Source organism: Nyctereutes procyonoides, unplaced genomic scaffold (assembly GCF_905146905.1).
Source record: "Nyctereutes procyonoides isolate TBG_1078 unplaced genomic scaffold, NYPRO_anot_genome, whole genome shotgun sequence".
In the NCBI taxonomy this organism is placed as follows: Eukaryota; Metazoa; Chordata; class Mammalia; order Carnivora; family Canidae; genus Nyctereutes; species Nyctereutes procyonoides.
This window is the reverse complement of record NW_026575131.1, coordinates 55,930,839-55,946,424: the sequence shown is the minus strand read 5'-3', so window position 1 is coordinate 55,946,424 and position 15,586 is coordinate 55,930,839. Positions and strand designations below refer to the sequence as shown.

The 15,586-nt window shown below is 63.7% G+C and overlaps 1 protein-coding gene across 1 annotated transcript; it reads right to left on the bottom strand.

Annotated features, from left to right (window-relative positions):
* Positions 1 to 107: 107 nt before the first annotated feature.
* On the bottom strand, positions 108 to 8,570 carry MFSD12 (major facilitator superfamily domain containing 12). Its single transcript, XM_055342883.1, has 10 exons — positions 8,170 to 8,570; positions 4,313 to 4,523; positions 2,870 to 3,008; positions 2,593 to 2,775; positions 2,352 to 2,444; positions 2,159 to 2,251; positions 1,678 to 1,848; positions 1,504 to 1,598; positions 567 to 697; positions 108 to 465 (listed from the first exon to the last, which is right to left on the bottom strand). The coding sequence occupies exons 1-10, from the start codon at positions 8,465 to 8,467 to the stop codon at positions 443 to 445; spliced, it is 1,437 nt and encodes a 478-aa protein (XP_055198858.1). The 5' UTR covers positions 8,468 to 8,570; the 3' UTR covers positions 108 to 442.
* Between the last annotated feature and the right edge of the window lie 7,016 nt (positions 8,571 to 15,586).

Sequence of the window (15,586 nt, the reverse complement as noted above, 5' to 3'; positions counted from 1 at the left end):
ATAAATGGAGCTACTAACCAAGACCCTGGTGACCAAGACTCTGGGACCCACCAGCTGCCCTCTCCCCACTCTGGGCTCCAGGCAGACAGCTGAGGCCACAGTCCTCACCCACGGGTGGCTCTTTATTCGTGGTCAGCAGCGGCCTGGGCACAGGGCAGGGGACCTGCTCCTCCCACCTCTGCCCGAGGCTCCAGTCCAGCTCTGTGACCACGCCGTTATCGAGGGACCTGGCAGCATGTGGGACACCCCACGGTGAGGGGTGAACTGGGCACAGCCCCGGGTCCCAGAGGGCCGAGCTCAGTGGGATCCTGACCACCTGCCCTGGTGCCCTTAGGCCCAGGCAAGGATGGAGGAGCAGGGATGGCAGCCGGGGTGGCACGGGGCTGCTCCTGGCCTCAGCTGGGCACCGTGCATGTGCACAGGACAGGGACACCGTGGGGTGTCAGGGCTGGGCTCCAGGGTCCCCTGCAAGAGAAAGGAGTGGGGGGGGGTCAGGGAGGGCAGGGCCCGCCCCTGGCCCAGCCCTGCAGCCCGTGGCCAGTGGGGGCACGGCGGGGAGGACTCACAGCTCCGCAGGCGGATGGGCCAGATGAGGAGACTGCACAGACAGAGGGTGGCGGCCACGCCCACACCGCCGGTGGCGGCCACCATCACCCAGCGGTAGAAGCCCATGCAGGCCCTGCAGCAAATCTCCAAGCTAGGGGGAGGGGGAGGGGAAGGCAGACGCAGGTGAGTCGCCAGCTGTCCGGCCTCCTGCCCAGTCCTCCCAGCGTGCGCCTCCTGCAGGTCTAGCCCCATCATCGCCCGCCTAGACCACCAGTCCCCTCCTCTGGGTTCTCCCCACAGTGGCCACCAGAGGGCTCCCACCCCCCTCAGCCCCCCTCCCCCAGGCCTTGCACACCTGCCCTGTCCCCTTTAGCCACGGGGGCCTCCCTGCCAATGCCAAGCCCAGTCCTGCCCCGGGACCTTTGCACTGGTGGCTGCTGCGTGTTTGCCTGGAACTCCCTGACCGGTCTCAGGTCCAATGTCACCTCCTCAAGGAAGCCCTCCCTGACCTCTTGCCCCAGGCAGGCCTCCATAAGTGATGTTTTCTACACCCCCGTGCCACCGGTCTAGATAACAGTTATATGCTTATTAAAGCGGCTGGCGTTGCCCCAGGTCTGTGAGGACTGAGGGATGAGTTTCTGTTCCCAGATCCTAGGCTCCTACGAGGCTCCAACTCAGTAGTCTAGAACCATCTGGGTCTGGAACCCTAGGTTCTGAGGGTCTGAACACAGGCTCTGGCTTTGCCCAGCCCTGCCCACCCCCACTCCCCCAGTGCGGGCGTACGCTGTGTCCCAGGCACACGACAGACACAGCGCTTGCCGAGCAGCCCGGCCAGGTGCCACAGGTAAGGAGCGAGCAGGTCTTTCGTCGGGGCCGAACCCGCAGACCTGGAGGGGGCCGGCGCCAGCGCGCGCAGCACACTCTTACTAAGTGAGCAGATGAGCGGATGGCACTCACGAGCAGGGATACAGGCTCTGGATGGCCATGACCGCCAGCCCGTTGGCCACTTTATCCGAGAAGCTCATGGCGCCGTACACGAAGGCTCCGCTGTGCTGGGGTACACGAGCAGGGAGGTCAGCCGCCCGGCCCCGGCCCCGGCCCCCAGCCCCCCGCCCACACCATCAGCCTCACCGTGTGGGGGCCGATGAGGTCGGCCGTCATGGCCAGTGAGGTGACGAGGATGGTGGCGCAGCCCGTGCCGAGCAGCACCGCCGCTGCGTACACGGCCATGCCCAGCCTGTCCGCCAGCGCCACCCAGGCCGCGAAAGCCAGGATCACCAGGAGGCCCGTAAAGTAGGTCAGCTGCGGGGGAGCGGCCGGCGTCAGAGCCCGTCACCGCGGGGCGCCAGCCCGCCCTGTCTGCGAGCACCCCTGGCTCGGAGGGCGTGAGGCCGGGGTGCCAAGCGCCACGGAGCCGGCTGCAGCCACACGCAGATCGATACAAATCTCAACACGGCGCAACGTCGAGGTCCCGAACCGCGCTGGCCGGGCTCAGGTCCCCCCGCCCCACCAGCGGCGCCCCGCGTGGCGCGGGGTGCTCGAGCTCCCTCGGGGTGCCGGCGCTCGGCTGTGGGGTCCTCCCGGCCCCCCGCCCGCAGCCCTGCCCACTCACGTTCCTCCCGATGCACTTGTTGACGGGCTTCATGAGGAAGGACGAGCAGAAGCCACTGAGGTACATCACCAGCGGGATGGTGGCGATGAACTTCTGCGGGGGCAGAGCGAGCGTGGGCTCATCAGCGAGGGCCCCGCCGCCCTGTGCGCCCAGGGCCCCCCCGCCCCGCCCCGCCCCGCCCCGCCCAGCTCACCTTGGGCAGGCTGAGCGAGTAGGTGAGGTACATGGCTATGTACGTCTGCGACAGGTTCACGATGAGCCTCGTGCTCATGTACAGCAGGCCCACCTGCGGGCGGGCGGGCGAGGGCTCGGGTCGGGCCGCCTCTGTCCCCGGCGGGCGGGGACGTGGGGCCTCCGGGAGCACCGTGGCGGTGGAGGACGGTGGAGGACGGCGGAGGGACGGTGGGCCCCCGTGCCCCCCCCCCCCAGCACACCTGATAGAAGGCCGGCTCCCGCAGCCAGTGTCTCCAGAGCAGCAGGGGCCGGGCAGTAGTGGGCGCCAGCAGCGGGCGGTTCTCGTCCGGCTCCTCCACCTGAGGCCGGCGCCCCTCCCTGGTGCCCAGGTGGAACAGCAGCGAGAAGACGGCTCCAACTCCTATCACCAACAGGGAGAGGTTCTGGAGGCCAGGCGGGACAGGGGTCAGCGGCAGCGCTCTCAGCCCGGGCCCCAGGTTCGGGGCCACCGGGGCGTCCCTCCCGGGCCCGGCTCACCTGGAACACCTGCACGTCCTGGATCCCCAGCTGGTCACTGGCATCCCGGGCCATCTCCACGTTCGGAGAGCCCTGCAGGTGGAGCAGGAACCAGGCGGCAGCGTACACGGTGATGTTGGCCACCACGGTGAAGGCATACCTGCGCAGGCGGGCGAGGCTTCAGCACGTGGCCGGGAAGGCCTTGGCCCCACACCATCTGATGACGGACATCGGACGCACGACTCTGCTGTGCGTCCCGCTGCCCAGGCCGGGACTGATGCGGCCAAGACCTGAGATGCTCAGAAGGGGACTGGGATGGGTTCCCAGATCCTGGGCCTGGACGGGGCCGGGGCTCCATGGTCTCGGAGCATGTGGGGCCCCTCCTGCCTATAGCCATAGAGCAGCATCCCTCCGAGGGCTGGGGGTGTGGGGGCAGAGCCCCCGGAGTTCACACCAGGACTCAGTTTCCCTTTCTGAAAGTAAGAACAAGAATACCCCAGGGATCAGAGTGAAGAGGCCGCAAGGCTGGTAGGAAAGCGCCTGCAGGTAGGAGGCGCCCCAGAGCCCGGTCTCAGCACCACCCGTCCTGCCGGCTGGGGCCCTCGGGGCCTGAGCATTGGGCAACCCCGAATGCGGAACTCAACGGCGGGGTTGGGAGGAAGCCAGGCTGGCAGCGCTGGGGGCCAAACGGGCCGAGGTGGCAGAGCGAGGCCCTCAAAGATGCTACCACATAGCAGGTGCCCTCGAGGCGGCCAGCCCTTCCCTGAGCTCCAGCCACACCGGCCGCCGCCCCCGGTGCCGGCCCTCTCCCTGCAACTCCATCCTTGCCAGCCTCTCCTGCTGCGGCCCTCCCCCAGGGACATGCCCTGCCCACACCCTCGCGGGGGCATGTGACCCTCTAGGAAGATTAAAGATAATGCAGGTTAATGGCCTGGATCTGTGCCTGCACACAGCAAGCGCTTCATAAATGCTCCTGTTAGCACCGTATCCAGGAGAACCTCCATTAGTGCCCCAAGCAAGTCGACAGATGAGCAGCTGTATGCACGTGTGGCAGCCAGGATGCCAAGATGGCCCTGTCCCACCCCACCTAGTCCCTCCCCTTGGGGAGGGGGCCTGTGAATATGGGACGTCGCTCCCACGATGAAGCAGTGTTTGGTGACAAAGGTAAAGGGAAGTTATCCTGGGTGAGCCAGACCTAATCAGGAGATCCTCAGAAGACCCTAAGCCTCGGCGGAGGCCCCAGCCCCAGCCAGTGCCCTGATGGAAGCCTCCGGACAGACCACCAGCCCAGCTAAGTGGGGAGGCGCCTCGGTCGAGCGTCCACCGGTGATATCGGCTCAGCTCAAGTCGCAAGGACAGGGTCGAGGCTGTGAGATTCCCTCCCTCTCCCCCTCCCCCCACACTCTCTAATAAATCAACCTTAAAGAAAGAAAACACGGCTAAGCGGCCCGGCCTGGCGCGTACCTGAGGGCCGTGAGCTCCACCTTCTCGTGGTCATTGGTGGCGAGCTCCGGGATGAGGCTGAGGTGGGCGATCTGCGTGGCGGCCCAGCCGAACTGGAAGATGACAATGAAAGGCCCGTAGTAGAGGAGGGCGGCCCACTCGGGGGTGGCTGGCCCGCAGCCCAGGCACGGGCTGAAGATGAAGGGGAAGGACAGCAGGACACAGACGGTGCCTGTGGATGAGCAGAGAGCGGGCAGGTCACCCTGCAGGGCCCGGCCTCCACCTGCTACGTGCCCCCCAGTGTCTGCCGGGGAAACCGAGGCATACAACGGTGTCCTGGTCCCTAGGTGCGCTGCCGCCAAAGGACAGGGCTGGGACGTACACTGAGTGATAGGGAAGGACAAAACGGGGCTTCCCCTGCCAGCCTCGGGCCCCCCAGCAGGAAGGAAACAGGAGGGTGACAGGTGGGGAAACGGAGCAGAGTGCCCACGGCCACGTACCAGGTAGAAAGGGCACACGGGGTCCCCGGAGGCTGCACACACCCTCTTCGCCCACAAGCCCCCCCCACCCCCGGCCCCACGGGGCCTTTCCCCAGGTCCCGCCCAGCATCCCACCGCGTTCCCAGCAGTCAGGCGGCCAGGTGCAGCCGGGCGGGGTGACGCCTAACCCTGCCCTCCCTGCGCCCCAGGGTCGCCATCAGCTCATAAGGAGGTCTCTTCCCCGGAAAACCCAGGACCTCGGAAGCCCAAGTCCACAGGCGCAGCCAACAGGCCCTGCGGGACCCGCCCACCCCGCCACCCCCCCAGCCCCCACGCCAGGCTCTGTCCTGCCCCAGGGCCTTTGCACAGCTGTGCCCTTCATTCCCCTCACATCCTAGGGAGGCTGAGTCTTCCCGTCTCGGGACTCAACTCCAATGCCACCTCCTCAAAGCTGGCCCCCACCAATGCGGTCACCAGCTGTCCCCTCCCCGCCAATCCCTCTAGACGCTGCTCGCTTCTCTCGTGGCTTAGCGCACACAGGGGCGCTTTTGTCTCTGCTTGTTTCCTGCCCGCCTCCCCCACGGGGCCGGGCTCCGGGAGTGTGGGCACTAGGTCTCCGGGTCCCTGCTGGGGCGCAGGCCACCGGCACGGAGCCTGGCGTGTATCTCCGGGATGAGTAAGTAGGTACTTAGAGCACCCAGAGGTGGCCTCCCATCCTCCCCGCTCCGGGCCCGCCCCTCCCCACCCAGCACCCTCTCCCCATCCCCTGCCCGCCCTGCCAGCTGGCTCTGACCTCACACCCCGGGCTTGGGGCCGCCTCCGCGCCCGGGAGGAGGAAATGAAAGCAAAAGCACCCTTCCTTGCTATTTCCTTGGAAGTGGGGCCCGGGAGGGGCACCCTGAGCTCACGCGGTGGGGGGCGGGCACAGACTGCGTAGACTCTGGTCAGAAGAATGTGCTGCCCTGGCTGGAATCCGCCCCAGCACTGGCCGGGCCGGGTTAACCATTGCCGGGACGAGGCTGGGGGCGGGGGGGTGTGTGTGTGTGTGTGTGCAGGAACCCCGAGTTGACTCCGGAGGTAGGAGCTCTGCGGCCTCCAGGCCACGGTGTCACAGCCGTCGCAGCCGCCCCCGCCACCCCCACTCCTATTCATCCTTCACAGCAACACCTCTCCCTTAGGAAACTGTCCACCCACATGCCCCAGCCGGGACCCCACGGGAGAAGCCACGTGTGGCTCTGAGGGTTCCCTCTGGGCTAGAGCGGGGGTGCCCAGGGAGCTGGCGGAGGGGAAGAGAACCCGCCACCCAGAGGCTCAGGGGCCAAAAGAAAGAAGCGGGCACGGTTCCGAGGTGACTTTCACTCAAGCCACCTTATCAGGCATCAGGAGGGGCTGCCCCAGCTTCCTCTCCCCACAGATCCTCCCAGGGCTCCCACATGCTCCCCCTGAGGCGGAGAAGGGGCACAAGTGGGGGCCCTGGAGCCCGCTGGGGGACCCTATCCCCCGGGCCCGTTTTACATGAACACAAAGCCTTCGCTTCTTTACTTACAAAGGTGCCTAACCTCTGCCGCTGCTGGGGGCTCCGATGCCTCCTGGGGAGTCGGGGGGTCCGTCACTGAACCCCACGCCCCCCACAAAGGAGCCCACAATCAGGCCTGGAGCACACACGACACCCGCTGCCAGGGCTGCCCTCCCACAGCGGGCTCTGCACCTTGACCGCCCCCCCCCCCCCAGCAGAGACCCCCCCCTCACCATCCGCCCGCCGCCCAAGTTCACCGACCGGGAACGAAACCTCGCTGGAGGGGCGCCCGGGGGCTCGGCGGTGGAGCGTCTGCCTTGGGCCCAGGGCGAGACCCCGGGGTCCCGGGATCGAGTCCCGCATGGGGCTCCCAGCAGGGAGCCTGCTTCTCCCATGGCCTGTGTCCCGCCTCTCTCTGTGTCTCTCATGAATAAATAAATAAAATCTTTAAAAAAAAAAAACAAACATCACTGGAGACTCTGGGCTCAGCTCCGCAGACAATCCCAACATCAGCCCAAAGGGGGGCACCTTTTTCGGTGGAGGAGATCACCCGTCTGAGTCCCCCGCCTCCCCTGCTTCCCTCCTGGTGCTACAGCCGCAAGCGCCCTGCGCAGCCTGGTGTCCTTCGTGCTGCAACCCCCGAGATCTGAGGTGCACTGCACCCCGCAGAAGTAGCGCTCACGAGGCCCCGGGGCGATCACCGCCCGGTCACCGCTCCAAGGCCAGGGAGCCACCAGCCAGCCCCTCCGGACTCTGGAAGCTGCCCCCCAGGATTCACAGGACCGGGCAGGCATCCTGTCCCTGCCCCCTGATGCCCAGCGGCCCCAAACGCCGGGACACCGGGAAAGAACAGCAGAGAACGCGGCTGGGGCTAATCTCAAGGCCCAGCATCCCGGCGGCAGAGGGGGGACGCGGGGGCCAGGCCTTATCAAGGGTGCACCCCAGGCAGGACAGCCGGCTGCTGGGGACCTGCCGCCTCCCTCGCCACCAGAGGTGGCCTGACCGCTCCCCTGGACCACCGTGCACCCCGCGGCCAGACCGACCCCCACGTCTCTGGTCTCCCCTGGCCCCCAAGTCTTGGCTCCCCAGGGCAGCACCCCTAAACCTCCCTGCGATGGGGCAGAGGACATGGGCAGCAGTGCTCTAGACAAACAGACAGACTGATGGACGGGGCTCTAGGCAGCCTGCCCCTCATGCAGACGGAGTTGCCCTGAGCAGTCACCCGACAGACAGATGGAAGAGTCAAGCTGGGCCAGGCAGACCGACGGAGGGGGCTCTAGGCAGTCAGGCCGCATCCAGAGAGGGCTCAGGGTGCCCACCGGGGTCAGACAGAAAGACAAAGGGAAGTGCCAATGGAGGGTCACATGAGCGGTCAGGTGGCAGACAGAAGGAGCACAGAGCAGTTAGGCAGACAGAGGGAGGAGGTCACGGATGGGGCAAGAGGGCTACTGAGCAGCTGGACGGAGGAGGCTCCGGCCCTGGGGCAGGCGGAGGGGGTAGCCAGAGAGGGACGCTCAGGCCCTGGGACAGGTGGAGGGAGGAGGCTCAGGCCCTGGGGCAGACAGAGGGGGGAGGCTCAGGCCCTGGGGCCCTGGGGCAGACAGAGGGGGATGCTCAGGCCCTGAGGCAGACGGAGGGGGGACGCTCAGGCCCTGGGGTAGGCTGGCAGGCAGAGGGGGCAGGCGGGGGGGGGGGGGGCGCGAGGCTCAGGCCCCGGGGCAGGCGGAGGGGGGAGGCTCAGGACCTGGGATGGGCGGAGGGGGGAGGCTCAGGCCCCGGGGCAGGCGGAAGGTGGAGGCTCAGGCCCTGGGGTAGGCAGGCGGGGGAGGCAGTCGGAGGGGGGAGGCGCAGGCCCCGGGGCGGGAGGCTCGGCCGCGACTTACCAACCAGGTGCCAGGCCTTTCGGGGCCCGCAGCGCACGCAGCGGCCGGCGGCGCGGTCGGCCTCGTAGCCCACGAGGGGCGTGCACAGCCCGTCGGCCACCTGGCCGAGCAGCAGCAGCAGGCCGGCGCCGCGCGAGCTGTAGGCGCGCACCGAGTGCAGGTAGAGCAGCAGGTAGGTGAACCACATGGACGCGCACAGGTCATTGAGGAAGTGGCCCACCGCGTAGCTCAGCCGCGCGGCCAGCGACAGTGGCCGCGGGGGCGCCGCCGCTCCGGCCGCCGGGGGCCCCGGGCCCATGGCCGCGCTCCGCACCCGGGCCCGGCGGTCTGGCGAGCGGCAGACGCGACCCCCGGGGCGCACGGTCCCCGCCCGGCTCTCCCCGCGCCGCCGCCGCCGCCGCCCAAGCCCGCCCCTCCGAGCGCGCCTGCGGCCGCGGGCCGCGAACCCCGCATTAAGGCCCGGGCGGGGCGGGACGGGGCGGGGCGGGGGGTGCTGGCGGCCGCCTCCGCCAATCGGGGCTGCGCGCCGGAGCCCAGCAGCCAATCACCGGAGAGGGGGCGTGGCCTCGGGGGCCGGCGCGGCCTCCACGCCCTGCGCCGACGGGGCGGGGCGGTCCTAGCGCCCGACGGTTCACCGTGGGGCTCGCGGGCCCCCAGGGGCGGGGGACGGCGCAGGGGGTGCCCACACCCACACTCCGGCCTTCGGGCCCGCGCCGCGCTAGCCCGCCCGCTGCTTCACGAGGCCTAATGAGTGGGGCCGGGGGCGGGGGGGACGGGATGGGCCGGGGGCGTGGAGGGTGGGCGGGGGGCTGCCCCTCCTCGGTCCAGTGACTTCCCGGAGAGGCCCAGTCGGACGCGGAGAGGGCGCATTAGTTCTAATTAATTAGTTTATTAAGGATAATAATGGGGGTAATCATCATAATAACACCAGCCGGCGTTTAATGAGCGCTGACTGTGAGCCAGATGCCCCACGTGTCTTCTCCCCAGGCCCGGAGGGAAGCGGGCGCCGGGGCGCGGGGAGGGCGCGCGGGGCTCAGTGAGTCAGGTGCACGCGGCGCCCCCCAGGCCTGCGCTCCGAGCTCCTCCCCACGCCTCCAACGGTCCTCCCGGCAAGTTCCTCCCAGCGGTGCACCCAGTCGTCACCCCACCGCACCCCCGGGCCTCCTCCAGCAGCGGTTTGACACCTGCACCCCGGAGCCAGACGCTTGGGGCCAAACCCAGGCCCGCCCCACCCGCTGTTCCAGCTCGGACACGCCCTGCAACTCTGCGGGGTCTCGTCTCCCCAGGTCTGGGCTGGGCGTCATGCACACAAGTCCTGCAGGGGCGCCTGGCTGGCTCGGCCCATACAGGGTACGACCCTTGATCTCAGCCCCACGTTGGCCTAGAGATTACTTCTTAAAAAAATAAAATCTCTCTCTCTTTTTTTTTTAAGTGACATAATTGTTAGCTCTTAATAGTCTTAGGCAGAAAGGTTTCTCACCCACCCCCCCTCTCCCCGGTCACCTCTACAGTACTCTGGGCCGCCCGTCCCCATCATAACCCTGACATCTGCTCTCTTCTGGCCACCCCAGCTGTAGCTGTGTCCCCCACTGAACTATGACCCCCGTGAAGGCAGGGGCCGGAGCCCTGTCGGTCACTGTGCTGTCTCCAGCGACGCCTGGCACATAGTAGGAGCTCAAGAAACGTCTGTCGAATGACCGTATGCTGGACACAGAGGCAGAGATTCCGAAGTTCAGAAACAGACAGGAACCTGCTGACCAACCAGGGGCCCAGGCAGCCCACGAAGGGGGGGTGTCCCAGTCCAGACCCCCACACTGACACAGACCACCCACCACAGTACCCACTGTTTTATGAAAAGGAGCACCCAAAATGGGTGTGGATGGGGTAATAGGGACTCGAGATAACCTAGTGGTGGGGGGGCAGTGGGGAGATAAGGGGTCACCAATTTGGAGGAGATAAACCGATAAGGAGAGACAAGAATCTCAATTCTTTCCTCCCCGGGGGCCATGCTCCCGCCCGGTTCTCCAGGGGAATGAGAGATGACTTAAAGACATTCTAAAAAAAAAAAAAAAAAAGACATTCTCAGCCTCAGCTTTACACTACTTTTAAAAAATACTTGCCTACACTTCTTTAAAATGTTTTTAAAAAGTTATTTGTTGGGGGCAGCCCTGGTGGCCCAGCGGTTTAGCGCTGCCTTCAGCCCAGGGCCTGATCCTAGAGACCTGGGATCGAGTCCCACGTCGGGCTCCCTGCACGGAGCCTGCTTCTCCCTCTGCCTGTGTCTCTGCCTCTCGCTCTCTCTGTCTGTCTCTCATGAATAAATAAATAAAATCTTAAATATAAATAAAAAGTTATTTGTTGATTTAAGGCCCTTCCACCCCCAACGTGGGGCTCAAACTCACGACCCTGAGATCAAGAGTCACAGGAGATCCAGAGTCACACGCTCTGCATCTGAGCCAGCCAGGCGCCCCTCACCTAAGCTTTGTATTTACAGTTTCTCATCTCCTTTCATCCCACATCCCTGGGGGATCCTACACTCCTTCTTACCCATTTTACAGAGAGAACAGGCTCTTACAGAAGTCCCTGGCCAGAGGGCACGCGGCTAACAAGAGGCAGATTCAGGACCCAAGCTCGGCTCCCCGCGTGATCCGCAGCTCAGCGTCTTTGAGTTCTTTATTTGCTGGTGGGGCCCCACCTGGAGAGAAAGGTGCCTGGAGTCCGCTCTGACCGGCCTCCCCTGCGGGTCAGGAACGCACAGGGCGCAGCCCGCACCCCCTGGGGCAGGTGCAGCACGAGAGGAGCAGAGCAGGGGGCGTTTGGCAGAAGCACCAACACATCTCTGGGTTTTCCTCCCAGGGGAGCCGCAGGCTATTCCACGGCCTGGACCTTGGCGGGGACGGGGAGGGGGTGTGGGGGCAGCAAGAACAAGGCAGACCCTAGCTGTGTCCTTCGTTCCCTCCAACCTTCCTTCCCGGATTCATTCATCTGCTGGATCTGGCCTCACCCTGAGCCCCAAAGACTGAGGCCCCCAGTGGCAGCCCGAGTCTGGGCGTTCCTCCGGGGCACTGGGGAGCCACAGCGGGGTTTTGAGAGGACCTGGGGGGGGAGGGGGGTCCCATATAGAGTCTGGGTGGCGACGAGGGCGTCTGCTCCTAAACAGGCCTTTGGCTGCTGGGGTTGAGGCAGGGGTGAGGCTTGCGGGGAAGATCAGAGAAGGTCCTGCCTCAAGGAGGATGTGAGAAAGCAGGCCCTCGGGACAGGACGGAGACAGGCTCAGGGTCCAGAGAGATCCGGACGGGCTCGGACGTGCCCAGAGCGTCCAGCGCCGCCCCCCCGCCCCTGCTGGAGATCCGATGTCCTCCTGGCCACGGTCCAGCTGCAGGTAGGGAGGGGGGTTTGCTTTGATCCTCTCCCAGACCAGCCCCCACCCCGTGACTAGGAGCGGGGGTAGGGGAGGACAGGGGGTGGGTGGGAAGGGAATGGGTGGAAGTTTCTAGAAGCTGCCTGGGACCTTGGCCAACTTCCATAAGATCCCAGGGTGGCTGTGGGGGTGGGGCCACAGCCAAAATCAAACCCAGTCTCAGGGAAGCTCCCAAGCCTCAGTTTTCCTTTCTGTAACGTGGGCACGACTGTAGCACTGCGGGATAGGGTCACGGGGTTGGCGTTCAGCCTGGAGATCGGGGCTCGTCAGCCCGGGCACAACGACACATGGCTCCAGATCATCCTGTGGGGCTGCGGGGGGCTGTCCTGTGCATCCCGGCATCGCTGGCCCCCACCCAGTAGCGGCCAGGGGCACCCCCCACCGCAGGTCGTCAGAGCCAAAGATGTTTCTAGGCATTGTGCAGGGTGCCCTGAGTCACCCTGGGTGGCAACCACCGTACTAGAAAATTCTCCGTGGGCGGGGGTGGGGGGGTCTGCAGCTGCACGGACACAGGCAGAGGGAGGAGCAGGCTCCATGCAGGGAGCCCGACGCGGGACTCGATCTCGGGGGATCAGGCCCTGGGCCCAAGGCAGGTGCCCAACCGGTGAGCCATCCGGGCGTCCCAACCTGTTACACTTAATAGAACATTTCCTACCCACACCCGTGCACACGTGTGCGCACACTGCTGGAGCCACAGAAACAAAGCACCGCAAACCCGGGCCTTACACAACAGAAAGGTACTGGGCCGGGGGCCAGGGCCTGGAGATGCACCTGCAGGGCTTGGGCAGAGCTGGTTCCCTCTGCGGCCCCAGGGACACTGTCCCCGGCTCTCCCCGCTTCCCGGGGTCTGCTCGCTGGCCGTCCAGGGTGCTCCACGGCCTGTCCAAGCGGCGCCCGGACCTCCCTGCCTTCATGGTCACTTGGCTTCTCCCCGTGTGTCGGTGTCCATCCTTCCCTTGTGACCGGGTCCACTCGGGACCCTGCAGAGTGACGTCATCTTAACTCACCACATCTGCAATTGCCCTATTTCCAAACAAGGGTGTATTTCCGGATCCTGGGGGTTGGGACTTCCAGATGGAAGTCCGGGGTGGGGGGTAGGGAGGTGGCAGGGGAGAGGACGCAACGGGAAACACAAGTCACGCACACACACACGTGTTTCTCTACAGATGAGAGGCCATCCTTTGTGTTTGTGCTCAGACTGTCCTCGTGCTGTAAACACCAGCCCTGGGTTGTGGTGTCCCCCACTGAAATGTTTAATGCTTATTTGCCAACACGGGGTAGGATCCGGGTGCGAGGACGTCTGGGGGGTTCCGTGGTGGAGCGTCTGCCTTGGGCCCAGGGCGTGATCCCCGGGTCCTGGGATTGAGTCTTGCATCGGTCTCCCCGCAGGGAGCCTGCTTCTCCCCCTGCCTGTGTCTCTCCCTCTCTCTGTGTCTCTCATGAATAAGTAAAATATTTTTTAAAAGAAAAAAATGAATCAGGGTGTAGTTAGCGCTGCGAGGGTCACCTGGGCCAGCCTCGGGATTTTTGAGGGACACCTTTAGCACGAAGGGCTGCTGTGATGGGCGATGGAGGGCTGAGGTCCCAGCCGCCAGAAAGAAGGGGTGGGAGGCGGGGGACCCTCGGAAGGTCAGGGAGGTGGCCCTGAGCCCTTAGTGTGTGACTCGAGCTGTTTACCGAAGCAGCCTGCACCTCGGTCCAGCGCTCCCAGAGCGGGACAGTGACTGTGTCAGGACGTCGAGGGGTTAAGGAGCTTAATTCATGTTCTGCCTTAGAACTGGGCCTGGTGCTCAGCCTCCAGGCCCAGTGGACTGAACGTGTTCGCTGGTTTCCCGTTGCGTCCTCTCCCCTGCCACCTCCCTACCCCCCACCCCGGACTTCCATCTGGAAGTCCCAACCCCCAGGATCCGGAAATACACCCTTGTTTGGAAATAGGGCGATTGCAGATGTGGTGAGTTAAGATGACGTCACTCTGCAGGGTCCCGAGTGGACCCGGTCACAAGGGAAGGATGGACACCGACACACGGGGAGAAGCCAAGTGACCATGAAGGCAGGGAGGTCCGGGCGCCGCTTGGACAGGCCGTGGAGCACCCTGGACGGCCAGCGAGCAGACCCCGGGAAGCGGGGAGAGCCGGGGACAGTGTCCCTGGGGCCGCAGAGGGAACCAGCTCTGCCCAAGCCCTGCAGGTGCATCTCCAGGCCCTGGCCCCCGGCCCAGTACCTTTCTGTTGTGTAAGGCCCGGGTTTGCGGTGCTTTGTTTCTGTGGCTCCAGCAGTGTGCGCACACGTGTGCACGGGTGTGGGTAGGAAATGTTCTATTAAGTGTAACAGGTTGGGACGCCCGGATGGCTCACCGGTTGGGCACCTGCCTTGGGCCCAGGGCCTGATCCCCCGAGATCGAGTCCCGCGTCGGGCTCCCTGCATGGAGCCTGCTCCTCCCTCTGCCTGTGTCTCTGCCTCTCTCTCTCTCTCTCTCTCTCTCTCTCATGAATAAATAAATCTTAAAAAAAAAAAAGAAAAGAAAGAAACTAACACGAAATTTATGACTTTAGACAGCTGTGGTTCCTGCTTTTAAGGAGAGCTAGGTGGGTTGGGTTTTTTTTTTTTTAAGACTTTATTTATTTATTTTAGAGAAAGAGCGCAAGTGGGGAGAGAGAGTATCCCAAGTGACTCAATGCTGACTGCACAGCCCTTCATGGGGCTCAATCTCGTGACCCTGAGATCATGACCTGAGATCATGGCCTGACCTAAACCAAGAGTGGGTGGCTGACCCAGCTGAACCACCCAGGCGCCCCTACCGAGGCCTAAGTACTGAGAGAACTTTCTGTAGCTAAGAAAAAACAAGGGGCGCCTCGCTGCTTCAGTTATTGGACACACGACTCTTGATCTTGGGGTCATGAGTTCGAGCGTGAAGCCTACTGAAAAAAAAGAAAGAAAAAATGATTTATAATTTCAGGGCAGAAAGGACCTGCTGTCAAATAAATCACGAAGGATGTAAAGTCAAATTATAGTACGAACACTGCTGCTTGTGTGTCGCTTGTTTGGGGGTGTGGGTGTGTATGGGCTGCATGAATTGGACGGAATCCAATGCAGTTTGGACTGGAAACCCTTATTTTTTCTAGAGAATATCCATGCAGCAAGATCTTTTTCTTGATCCCCAGGTGCTGCAAATTGCTTTCAAAATCAACCTCAGGGGCGCCTGGGTGGCTCAGTCCGTTAGGCGTGGGACTCCTGGTTTTGGCTCAGGTCATGATCCGGGGCTGCCTGGATGGAGGAGCCCCTCTTCTGGCGGCAGGCTCTGCGCGGAGTCCACTGGAAATCATCTCCCTCTCCCTCTGCTCCCTCCCTGCTTGCTCTCTCTCTAAAATAAATAAATATTCTTAAAAAAAAAGGGGGGGGGAATCCCTGGGTGACTCAGCAGTTTAGCCCCTGCCTTCCGCCCAGGGCATGATCCTGGAGTCGCAGGATCGAGTCCCGCGTGGGGGTCCCTGCATGGGGCCTGCTTCTCCCTCTGCTGTGCCTCTGCCTCTCTCTGTCTTTCATAAATAAACAAACAAACAAATAAACAAACAAATAAATAAATAAAATCTTTAAAAAAGAAAACCAACCTCAAAAGATATCATTTCTTTCTGACCTGCAGGATGACCCTGAATTCCTTGGGTGGTACCTTGGGGGGCGGGAAGGACAGTTTCTAAGGCAACCCCTTGTCAATCAAGCCAAAGAGGCGGGGTTCCCCATCTTCCTGCCTGGACTTCTCACCTAGGTTTTTGTTTAACGCAGCAGAGGGAGGCGAGGGCGTGTGTCCCAAGAAGCAGTAGAGCAGGGTCTGGAATCTGGATCCGTCAAAATTCCAGGGCACGCTCATCCCACTCAGCCCCGGGCTGCCTCTTAGGGAAGCAGGTTGTGCGGGGCTTTAATTCACATACCATACAATGCACCCATTTAAAGTGTGCCATTCTGAGGTTTTTAGTATATTTAGAGTTATGCAACCATCCC

Coding starts and splice junctions, on each gene's coding strand:
- MFSD12 (XM_055342883.1), bottom strand. CDS start 8,467: ATGGGCCCGGGGCCCCCGGCGGCCGGAGCGGCGGCGCCCCCGCGGCCA. Junction 3,009..4,312: donor GTGGAGCTCACGGCCCTCAG/GTACGCGCCAGG, acceptor CCGCCTGCGCAG/GTATGCCTTCACCGTGGTGG. Junction 1,849..2,158: donor ACAAGTGCATCGGGAGGAAC/GTGAGTGGGCAG, acceptor GCTCCCCCGCAG/CTGACCTACTTTACGGGCCT.